Source organism: Excalfactoria chinensis, chromosome 3 (genome assembly GCF_039878825.1).
Source record: "Excalfactoria chinensis isolate bCotChi1 chromosome 3, bCotChi1.hap2, whole genome shotgun sequence".
NCBI classification, from domain to species: Eukaryota; Metazoa; Chordata; class Aves; order Galliformes; family Phasianidae; genus Excalfactoria; species Excalfactoria chinensis.
This window is the reverse complement of record NC_092827.1, coordinates 96,075,683-96,087,586: the sequence shown is the minus strand read 5'-3', so window position 1 is coordinate 96,087,586 and position 11,904 is coordinate 96,075,683. Positions and strand designations below refer to the sequence as shown.

General features: G+C 45.6%; 1 protein-coding gene across 1 annotated transcript; it reads left to right on the top strand.

Annotated features, from left to right (window-relative positions):
* The first annotated feature begins 1,571 nt into the window (after nucleotides 1-1,571).
* Nucleotides 1,572-11,396, top strand: YPEL5 (yippee like 5). Its single transcript, XM_072332046.1, has 3 exons — nucleotides 1,572-1,675; nucleotides 7,821-7,994; nucleotides 9,257-11,396. Exons 2-3 carry the CDS (start codon nucleotides 7,854-7,856, stop codon nucleotides 9,479-9,481), a joined length of 366 nt encoding a protein of 121 aa, XP_072188147.1. The 5' UTR covers nucleotides 1,572-1,675; nucleotides 7,821-7,853; the 3' UTR covers nucleotides 9,482-11,396.
* Nucleotides 11,397-11,904: the final 508 nt, after the last annotated feature.

Sequence of the window (11,904 nt, the reverse complement as noted above, 5' to 3'; positions counted from 1 at the left end):
CTGCCCCACATCAAGCTGTCATTGCTGCAGCTCAGCTCCATGCTGTAGTATGACTTTGCAGTAATGCAGGCTACCTTTACAAATCCCCTTTCTAGTCCATCTTCTGAGCTGGCCCTATGCAAGGACTATTACATGGGAGCTGTTTGACTTTAGCATCCTTGATAAATGACTTTGTGAAGTTATCTATGAACTAAATAGAGTGGGGCTGTCTCTGTTCCTTCAACACCTAGAGCTGTGCTTCCTGAACAGGGGGGTGGCACTGTTAGAAGACTGATGATAGTACTGAATCACGTTCAAGTCCTTCAAGGGAATGCTGTGCTGTTGAGTGTAGCTAAGAAGACCCACCTAGATCTCTAGGACTAGTGAACAGAAAAGAGAACCATCTTTCCTCACTCTCCTGGGAAATGACAAATGTAACAGACTGATTTGATCTCTTGAAACTAAAAAGAATGCTATAGGAACCCAACTAGGCCTTGGGTGTGTGTATATGTATATATATTCCAAAACTAGCACTTCCCACTGATTGTATCAAAAAATGGTGAAGCTGGGTAGCTATTAAAATGTATCCTATTGTGTATGTGCTCTCAGCCTCCCTGTGTAGGGCTCTTTCTAGCCCAATCTATCATTGTTCTCATCCAGCACTCACAAACAATAGTGACAGCCCTGACCATCTGATGAAGTCAACATGCACTGAAGTAGGGGATCTGCCTCAAAACGTTCATCTCCCTTCCTGGCAGATGGCTGTTCCAATGCGTTTGGGTGTGGGTTCTGGGCATTGTCAGACAAGGAAGGGGCGCTGTGATCCCATCCCCTGACAAGGTCACATGGTTATAGGAACCTGTAAGCAGGAAGAGACGGCAACCTGAAAGCTCTCCTTATTTCAGCAATCATCCTCCCCTGTGGAAAACTGGAAAGGATCTTCCAAGGCCAAAACAAAAGGAAAAAACAAACCCTGCAAGACTCACATCTTCAGTGTGTTTGTATATGCTGGCGAATGGCAATGAGCACTGCTGGGTGCAGTAGTAGTTGGGTGCAGTAGTAGTTGGGTGCAGTAGTAGCTGGGTGCAGTAGCAGCTGGGTGCAGGTTGAGTTTTTGCCCCTCTGTTGCTGTCCCTGAGCTGTGATGTCCACAGCAATGCCTCTTCATTCCATTATGCATTCCCTGGCGTGCAGCCTGCTCGCTGCTCCTGGCATCTTCATAACCTCACATGAATTCCAAGTCCCTCTTTGGACATCGAGTTCTTCCTCTGATATGGCGCTTTGGAATGTAATACCTCAGAATCTTTTAAAACTGAGGGTGGCGGGATAAGGAAAGCAGCTCTGACTTTACAGTGGGAACGGAGAGAACTCCTCATCTCTGATCCCAACCTTCAGATCTCCGTCAGTGAATCCGGAGAGCGATGAGGAACAGAAGCTCTAACAACCTTCTCTCACGGAGAAATCTCCTCACACCGTCATTACCGTCGGAACACACTCCCGCGCTCCCCACACCCGCCCGCAGCGCATCACCTCAGCGCCCGCTCCCTCACACAGCGCAGGCGCCGCCCCCCGCCCAGGCCCCGCCTCGGGGGCGTGTCCATAAGGGAGGGGGCGTGGCCAGGCGGCAGAGCGTCGGAGCCGTGAGGGGAGGGGGAAGGCAGACACCGGGCACGGAGCCGCCGCTCCCCTCCATCAGGTAAGCGGGGCCGGGGGGCAGCGCGGCGAGCTGCTCGGGGAGGCCGGGCCGGACGGCCGAGGAGGTTGGCGGCGGCGGTCAGCGACGGCCCCGACTGAGCGGCACCGGCCCTGCCCGTTCCTCCACGAAGCGCCGGGCCCCGTTCCCGGCCGAGGCCGGCGCGGAGCACCTCCCCGCCGCGGCTACAACTTTCCGCCCGGCCCCGCCGGTTCCACTTCTTTCCCTTCCGCGTCGGGGCGGCGGCGGCGGCAACTTTCCGGGGCCGGTTCCTGCCCTTCGTCGTGTCGGCCGGCCCCTCTGCGGGGCGGGCGCGGCGGCGGGGCCTCCCGTCAGCTGTTGGCTCCGTTTGTTGTCAAGCTGCCTGCGCTGCCGGCAGCGCCCGGCGGCGGCGCCGGGGGCCGAACCGGCGGCGATTGGCTACGCGCCGTCACGTGACGCTTCGCGGCCGGGCCCGCCCCCGCGAGGGGCTTTGTGTGCAGCGGGGGCAACGGGCGCACTGCGCACGCGTGGGTTGACGGCCGCCACGCCGTGTGGCCCCGAGGGCGCTGAGGGGAGGGGGCGTGATGTGGGGGGGGGGGTCCTTTGTGACTGCAGAGCGCTGTGGTCAAGGAAATACTGAGTGAAGGCGGCCACCCACCTGTCCTGTGGGGCACAAACTGTGTTTTGAAGCCTTCTGGCATCTCCTGCTTTCACTTCTCTGCCTATTGCAAAGTGTTTAGCTTTCAGACTGCAGGTCGGATGCTTGATAGGTGGCTATTAATCCTGATGGTGAATAGGTTTCAGGCCTTTTAATCCTGATGGCGGATAGGTTTCAGACGTGGCTAGCATAAAGGGGAGGATAGAAACTGCACCTTCAAGCCCAGTTGAGAAGGCAACAACAACAGACCGGATTTGTCACTTGTCATCTGACAGCCTAGCTGCACTTCTATACATTTATATTTTTAGCTTTCCCTCTGCTGGTAGCCATCACAAGTTCAAGCCGTGTTGTCCAAGCTTAGGTCATTGGTTCATGTTTGTTTACTATCGTTTGACCTATGTTGAAATCTTGAGTCACTCAGCTTTTGCTGAGTTATACAACCCCCTTAGGAAAGGCTTCTCTAAAAGAAGAAATGTGTTATAAAACATACAAATAAAATGCCTGTGTGTATTTAGTATCAAGGCTGTCTTCATTGCATTGCCTCTACCTGCACTTAGGAATTTCTTAGAGGGTGTGAGAATTTGTTGTTGAGATGCCCTTAAAGTATTGACCTTCCAGCCAGTGGATGTGGTGGCTGTCTGCTCACCATGGAATGCTGTGTATCTGATTCTTGTTTGTATGACTCACTTTAACCATTGCTGCCTTGTGGTGAACATTCGTACCATCCGAATGAGTTGGATTTTTGGAAAGCTGTGGAATAGATCGAGTGACAAAAAGTTGTTTTGTGTACCTGCTTGTCCCGAGTCTGATACCGCTTGTAAAATAATACAATATATGTTATCTGGCAAGAGTGCCGAGATGATGTAAGTTACTGTGGGGGAGATGCTGGGGTACGGGGGCTGTGTTAGGAACCAGCACCCATCTGTGTGCCTCTGCTATCTGTAAACTTGAAACAAAATCCTGTCTTAGTGTTTGCATACACCAGCATCATGTATGTTAGCGTATTTAAGTGCAGCGTATGCATGAGAAGCTTTACCTGAACGAGCCAGTTTGCAGTAGGAAATTACACTGCTGTAACTTGCCCGGTGCAGTTTCATGGGGCAAGGCGCCTTGATGGGGGTGGATGCCACGCGCTGTATCTGGGCGCAGTGTTCATCCTGTTGCTAAAGCCTCTTTAACAGTCAAACTATCAGCTTCCTTGTACGGCTTTCTGGAGTCGCACGGTGGTTCTGACAAACGCAGCACACTGTTTGAGTTTGCTTCTCTTACTTTCTGATAACGAATTGTGCATAGAGGCAGAGGCTGGGCCCTGCTTGATTTAACAGTCACCAAAGCCGCATTGGAGGACTGCCAGATCTCAGACCTGCTGGGAGGCTGTTTTCAGATGCACCCTGGTGTGTGAGCAGCAGAACCCTGGGAAGGTAAAGAACAGGTTCCGTTCTTCTCTCCCTTACCAAGGGATTCTTTTGTGTGCGCTCTTGTGTAGCTGTGCTAAGTATTTTTTCTTTCCTCCTCTATTGTTGGTCTTTGAGATGAGAAGAGGAAGCTTAAGGCCTGTTCCTGAGATGAGAAGATGAAGTTTAAGCCTGATTCCAAAGTAAGTACCTCTTCAGCAGGTTTTAACGTGCCTAGGGGAATGCATCATCATTCCTCAAGGAGGGTAGAGTGCTTGTTGGCTCACCATACAGAGGCAAATGGTATTAGTTAAGAGAAATGGAGGAAGAGGGGCTGTCATAGCTTGGTATAACTAGCAGCTGTTCTCTGTTGCAGATCTGAGATGCGGTAGATGGTGCTGAAGCAGCACTGAGGCTTCTGCAGTCCAGTGTGTGCCTGCTGGCTCTCCCAAGCACTGATGGTCCCGTGACTTCAAGAGATGCACTCTGAAATGAGAAAATGATGACTGTTAGTTTTAAAATGTTAATAAAATACTCTCTCCGTTACTCCTCTATTATTTATGAAGGCATACAGATCAGGTACTACAAATACCGACCGCATAGTGCTTCCAGTGTTTGGAGCTCAGCGTGCAGATAGTGGTGAAATCTCAGTTGTTAAATGTCAGCTCCTTGACAGCTGTTGCTCAGTGTTGTCCAAATCAACACTTAAAAACAGGTGGAAGTGCGGGAGCACGCTGCAATAGGAATGCATATAGCACACAGCCACAGCGCTCGTGTTTCCTGTCTGTCCGTGCGCTTACTGGGAGAAGCATGCAGGCAGGAAATGTTTTGTTATGACTAAGGATATGTATCAAGGTTTGTAGTGTCACAGCAGTGCACTGTCAACAAGCCTTACTAGTTAGGTAAGGCTATCCGTCACACTGAGCCTTTTTCTAAAGGTGCTTTCAAGGGTGCGGGTTGATGGTGGTTTTTCTGAGTGCTGACTTTGCACATTAAGCATGAGTGCTGTCGCTTCATAGAAGTACCCGCCTCTTTGAATTGTGTGGATTTGACAGGTACTAATGGGATATAAAGTAAATCAATCTGCCACTTTTATTTTGCATCCAGTAATTTAAGGTTATGACTTGTCTTTGGTCATGTGTATGAGGGCAGGATGGCAGTGACTTCATCACAGACACGTATCCAATGAAGAATGGTTAGTTTGATTTTAAAGAAGGAAACGTAGGCCGAAAAGCGTCTATTATTCCTTAGCATCGTAGAATCAGTTCCGCTGGTTAACATAGTGGCACTGGTGTGATACAGTAGTGCTGCTTTCTGAGGTTGTGAACAGCAATGGAAATTGGCTAGCTCCGCACAAATGGGTGTTATTTCCCCTATCTGTAAATACAAAGTACAGATGAGTGGGTAAGTATGCTTGCTATGTGTTTGCTCTTCCCTTGATTGCAGGAACTCAAGTTTTAATCTGTCATAATTAAGAGAACCTTCCACTGTCTATAGTGATTTTTTCCCCTCCCAAATCATTAATGTGTGTATAATCCTAAGTAGATGCTGACACCTTTCATAGGGAAAGTGAAAACTATAGGAGAAAGAAAATCACGCTTCTCTTGGGTGACTTTGTACACAGCTTGTATATACGAGTCCCAGTTCCATTCTCAATAGGATTCCACGCGCTCTGTTTCTGTTTTCCCAACTGAAAATTGCTTTCCTTTGGTCAGCTGTGCTGCTGCTGTTTTCTCTAGTATAGAGAGAGCAGATGCCACAGAATTCAGGAGCTTTACATAAGGGGAGAGCTGCATACTCATCGTGTACCACCTTTGCTGGTGTTACAAGTGAATACTGTCATATGCTATATATATATATATATGTATATATACACACATACTGTCATAAAGAAAATGTGGGGAGAATAAGCCTGAGTTAAAATTCTCTCCTCTAAATTATATGGGAGGGAAAAGTGGTTCCTTGACTTCCTTGCTAGCAGTCATCTTCTAACTTTCCTACCTCTTACGGCTGTGAGCCATAGTGTAAAGAGTCATGCAAGGTGACCAGTCTTCAGCTGGATCCTTATCAGGTCGCTCAGGTTCTGTTACAATCAAAATGGAGGGGGAATTAGAGGGTTTCTGGCTCTTTCGAATGAAATCTGCAGAGGGGCGGATGAGTCCAGTGGGTATTTTAAATGTTAGAAATTCCGGTAGGGTTACATGAAATTTTGAGTGTGTTTCTAAGAGGCTGCTTTGTTGTGATGCAGATTAAAGAGGTTCTGTCTGTCATCCTTGCTCTTACTGCTTGTGTTTGTGGTTTCTTCTGGCTGGAGGCTTCAGTACTTACTTAACAAGTTACACTTTACTGTCTGTTGATTTTGAACCATGCTGTCACTGTTCAGATTTATGGTTTTCTCTCCCTTGCTGTGGAAGATAAAGGCATGTTAGAATAGCTTGATATTTAAATAAATGGAAGGCAAACACCACGTTTTGAGTGCAGTCACGAGGAGTTGCATCATTACATTCACATGCACCTCTAAAATACTTCATTGAACTTAAAACCTGTTCCATTTGTTCTTCTAAGAGCAATGGGCATTGTATCACCCATGAAGGCAAGTGTCCTTCCATTGCTTTGAATGTTCATGCATCCTTCAGATGAGATATAGAATGCTGTGTTATCATAGAATGGCCTGGGTTGAAAAGGACCACAATGATCATCCAGTTTCAACCCCCTGCTATGTGCAGGGTCACCAACCACCAGCCCAGGCTGCCCAGAGCCACATCCAGCCTGGCCTTGAATGCCTGCAGGGATGGGGCATCCACAGCCTCCTTGGGCAACCTGTTCCAGTGCATCACCACCCTCTGGGTGAAAAACTTCCTCCTAATATCTAACCTAAACCTCCCCTGTCTCAGTTTAAGACCATTCCCCCTTGTCCTATCACTATCCATCCTTGTAAACAGCTGCTCCCCCTCCTTCAGTGCTTAAACTTGAAATAGGTTTAGTTCAGGTGTTTGTGCTTCTCAGGATGTATGGCATAAAATACTCAACTTGATGGGCACATCTGATGACTTTTCTAATAAATGGCACATTATTTCCTGCTCTGAAACGTAAAACCCCAATGGTGTTTGTACCGCAGTGTGTCAGATTTACTTACGCTGTTTTTCTTGTGCGCAGCCACACAAAGCCCTGTTTCCTGACTCCACACCTGAAGCACAAAAGGAGACATACTTCACTTGTTTGGTCCTCAAACCTTTATGCAATTGAAATGAAAATAGCATCTTTATTTAGTTATCTCACCTTTTGTTATTTGAGTTTTTGACTGTCTGATAAGTTGCCACGATTGGCTGCCTACAAAGGGCTGCAGATCTGTGTTACTTTGTAAGCTCTTTCTCTGATGGAGGAGTTGCTCACATATTTTAGGGATGATGTTTTGGAAGGTGCTTGGGTAAACGGCAGTGTTTTGTGTTTAGATTAGACAGCTTTAAACGTTTATTCCTAAAGCTGCCTGGTATGAATGCTCAGATGGCTGACAGCAGTACAGGAGGCCAGTCTGCTCCAGCAGGAGACAGAAACCTCCTGGATGGTGGTAGCGAGTGGCTGCATATGACAAATATGCAAAGCATAGGAGAAATGTATTTATAAAAGGCGGGGGGGCGGAGTGATTTGGGATGATTACACTGTAATTGTTTTGGTGAGTCAACGTCCTCGTCTGTGCTTCATTTCCCAGTGCTGACTAAGGTACGTGAGTAGTTGGGAACGTGTACTGGAATGGAATTTCAGCATCATATTAGAGGAGAAGAAAGCAGGGAAAAAGTAGAAGCTTTCTGTTTTAAGAACTGGATGGTCCAGTAGTGGACTGGGCTGCAAACATCTGCGCTGTATTAAAGGGTTTTGGTTCAGCTTTATTTAATGTAATTTGTATCCGTGTGTGCCATCTCACTGGTAAGATGGTGACTTGTAGAGAAGAGATGATCGTTTTGGTTAAGTTTGATGTTTCTTAAGCTGGTGAGAAGGGATGGAGGCAGCGTGTAGTTCTGATGTGCGGGATGTTCAGCAGTGTGTGGGGGGCTTCTTTTGATTGTCTGCTGCATTGCTTTCTTTAAAAGTATGTGGTCTTTCTTCTTGCTTTCAGGTCCTGACTTATTCACTTACATAAGCTCTAAAAATGGGAAGAATTTTTCTGGATCACATTGGCGGCACTCGCCTGTTCTCCTGTGCAAACTGCGACACCATTCTGACCAATCGTTCCGAGCTCATCTCCACTCGCTTTACGGGGGCCACAGGGAGAGCCTTTCTTTTTAACAAGGTTGGTAAGAAGCTGAGGGTGAGCTGTTTGCTTTAGAAAAACGACTGTCTGGGAAATGAATGTGTCATCAGTTGGCAACGACTCTTAATGGTCAGCTATCTAAATTAGTTTGCCTTAAAAAGAGGATTGTGAATACCTGTGGCATCGTGCCAGAGGTTCTGTAATGTGAAGCTCAAACTCATTGCAAGAGTATCTTTTGTTTCAGAGTTTCAGAGGCGTTTGCTCCTTCATTCGGTTTAAAAGAAAACAAATCTAGATGATTATTTAAATGCATCTCACAGGAAGAGTTTGAGTTTTGTGTTCTTATATTCTTGCAGACAGGAGCCTTACATCTCCTAGCAATAGGGCAAGGGGGAACAGTTTCAAGTGAAAGGAAGGGAGATTTAAATTAGGTGTCATTTTTACTGAGAGCAGTGAGGTGCTGGAACAGATTGCTGAGAGGTGCTATGGATACCCCTGGAGGTGTTCAAGGCCAGGTTGGATGGAGCCCTGGGCAACCTGCTCTAGTCCTTCATCTAGCAACTGGCAACCCTGCCTGTTGGGGATAGAACTTGATGAGCCTCTGGGCCCTTTCCAACCCAAGCTATTCTATGATCTAACGTAGAGGGAGCAGGTACAATCAGGTAGAAGCCCCATATTTTAGAGACCTGCCATGTGCTGTCAGTTTGGATGTAGTTCTGACAAACCTCATCAGAGAATTACACATCCTGGCTCTGTGGTGCTGCTACCCAAGCAAGTTAAAAGCGTATTTTAAACTGCCTGGATAGTGCACACACACAAAAAAGTGTAGTGTGTCTGTATCCTCAGCCACAGAACCTTCCTTTTGCTTAGGTTTCAAAAGCATCCCAAGGTATTTAAGAAGTGCACCTTACTACTTTAATTCTTGTTTGTGGAAGTAGGTGGTGACATGAGTTACTATAGACAGGGTAGATGTACAAGTGGTTTGGTCTCGGTTGGTTGAGTTCATTAGGGCCCTCTCACCCAAAGCTGAACGTGGTACCCTGCACTCATGTACTCATTAGGAAAGAATCTGATGCCTCTTAGTTAAACAGTGATGGTTGCACACCCTTGAGAAATACATCTTCAAAAGCATTACCTCTTCTAGGATGGAGGTCTTCAGGGCTGCAGACTATTACACGTGAGCTTTCAAGAGCCACAAACTCTTTACTATTAAAGCACTGAGAGTCATGCCTATTGTTTTCAAGCTTCGCTCCAGGCAAGCTAATTCTTTCTACTCCTTATTTTCTGTACATCCTTATCAGGTGGTAAATCTGCAGTACAGTGAAGTTCAGGATCGGGTCATGCTCACTGGACGCCACATGGTTCGAGACGTGAGCTGCAAGAACTGCAACAGCAAACTGGGCTGGATCTATGAATTTGCCACTGAAGACAGCCAGCGCTACAAGGAAGGCCGTGTTATCCTGGAAAGAGCTTTGGTCCGAGAGAGCGAAGGATTTGAGGAGCACGTTCCATCTGACAATTCCTGAAGAGGCCTGAATCTTCCATCGGGTTCTCTTCGTTTGAAACTTACAGTAATAAAATCAACAAAAAAAAATGTGCTTACATACACTGTCACCTTAGCATCAGAGTCGGATTCGTGGACTACAGAGTGGGAAAGATTGTGAGACTATTTCAGACGGAACCTTCCTTTCTTTGGTCCTTTATATTTTACTTTTCCCTCCAGCAGCTGTTTGTAGAAAGATTGTTTCGCAGTTGCTGTAAGTTTTTCTCTCTTGCGTTTCCATCTGTTAGATCTGAGACAGTATCTGCAGGTACGATGAGCTAAAAGGAAAATGTTGGGAGAGTTTTTCTTTTGTTAGAGAGAGATCAATGGTTGTTTTTTCGGTTTCTTGTTTTAGTTTGCACAAACTGATGTCAGTGTAAAGTTATTTTAAAATTACAGGTGGTTTTTGTTTTTTTTTTTAAGTAGATTCCGATTTTTGGCATAAGATTTTAGCTCCTTTTTTCTTTTTCCTACTCAGTCTTTTCACCTGATTTGCTAGCTAAAGAAAAGAGATCCGAATTTGTGCCGAGTGCTAAAGGTTCAGTGTTGGTACAGCTTGGGCTGGCCCTTGTGCCATATTCTTGTTGAGGTTGATTGGTAGCACAGAGCCCATTATCTCTTGTCATTCTTGACCCAAAGATGTCACCATTCCTTGTTTATTTGTCAAGTCCCAGTCACCATAAACTGGTGTTGATTGGAAACTATTCTTTGAAATAGGGCAAAACTGCTTGGCTTTCCTTTTTTAATTTTAACAGATGTAACTTATACCCATAATCATAATAATATAATAGTTGTCTGTTTAGTCTTGCGTTGCTTACAAAGCGAAAGCTGTGTTTGTAATGATAAGGATCCACTGAGAAACTCCTGTTTCGGCAGTACATGTTTTGTTTCTCTACTAATCTCATTAAGTCGACGGGCAATTGCAAACCTTAATTCTTCAAGTGGCTTTCTTCAAACCCAGAACTTCCTACGTTAAACACAGCTGCTGCGTAAAAGGAGAAGACTGCCAGCATGTTTGTTCATGCATCCAGTTATACAATCTGCATCTTGTGCAAAGATTAACTGAACAGCTTGTTTTCAAATGCCGCTTCTGGTGTTGAAACTCATTCAACTCAGTTGAACTTTTTTCTTTGTGGTGTTAACATTTTTCTCTTTCTGGGCAGCAGTCCGTGTCGCCTGGTAGTACTTAGTGACTTGGGTTCCTGCTTTCCTGTAGAGATCAGCTCTGTTTAAAAACAGTGATCTTGCTTGCCTGGTAACAAAAAAATGCTCTTTGTTGACTTAGCTCAAGGGTGCCCAAACGTTTTCGTTGTCTTAAGCCATAAGTTGAGATCTCAAGGGCTGCAGTTATTCTGAATGTTAGATACGTATGATTCATTATCCAAGATGGGTTTTATTTCTTTTTTTTTTCATATTGGATAAATTGTGGTCAAGGTGAAATAGGTTACCCACGTGTACAAGGAGAAACAAATAGATCTGGCCTCTTACCTTTCGGAGTAACTTCTTCAGTAGCTGCAGCTCCGTATCTGAAACTAAAATGCAGAGGCTGACTATGCAGAGTATTTTTCTTAATTTTTTTTTGGGTTGCTTAGTGGCAATTTGGACACCCCTGACTCGAATTTGCTGCCTACTTGATTTAAAAAGTAGCTTTATTATAGAAACGTTATATAGAAGGAAAATAGAGTAGATCACATACCAGAGCTGTGCTTGAATCAAGCTGCTTTAGCAGTAGTGTACTTGTGCCTCAAATCAGTTTTTGCACTGAGTACCGTAGTACCCCGTTACCTTGGGTTTCTTTCTGTCTTTCACAAACCCCAGAAGCCCCATTAGCATGGTTCTCTGCAGTACTTTTCTTGTACTTCTGACATTACAGTACAATAAAGTATGTTTTGTCCTGACTTGGTATTTTCTGTTCTTCTTCAGTTGTTTTATTTGCATGGAGTCTGTCAAATGAATGTTATAACCTGTCTTTGTTTTCCTCAGGTGATTAAATAATTGAGTTTCTACAGCATGGTGATAAGCTGTAGATGAGCATCTCTCTGAATGGGTGGCAAAAGAGCGTATGGTTGGGTTTTGGAAGTGCTAAGTAGTGCTTCAGGCATATCATTTGGGCACTAGGAGGCCTTCAGTTTATTTCTGTTGAAGAAGAAAAAGCAAGAAATCTATTGTTTAATGGAATTCTGGGTGGTGACCTTCTGTTTCCGTCTTTGGGAAGACAACAAGCTAAGCAGAAGTCCAACTTCTGCAAGAAATGTGGAGCTTTCCTTTACTAATTGGCTTAGGAATTGTATAATTGGATGTGCGTGCATCTGGAATTGTTTGTGCATGCGTGCAAATGTTAGGGAGAAGCTTTCTGTGTTAGCAGCTGGTCCAATTCAGAAACTAGCTGAAGAACCAAGGTGAGAG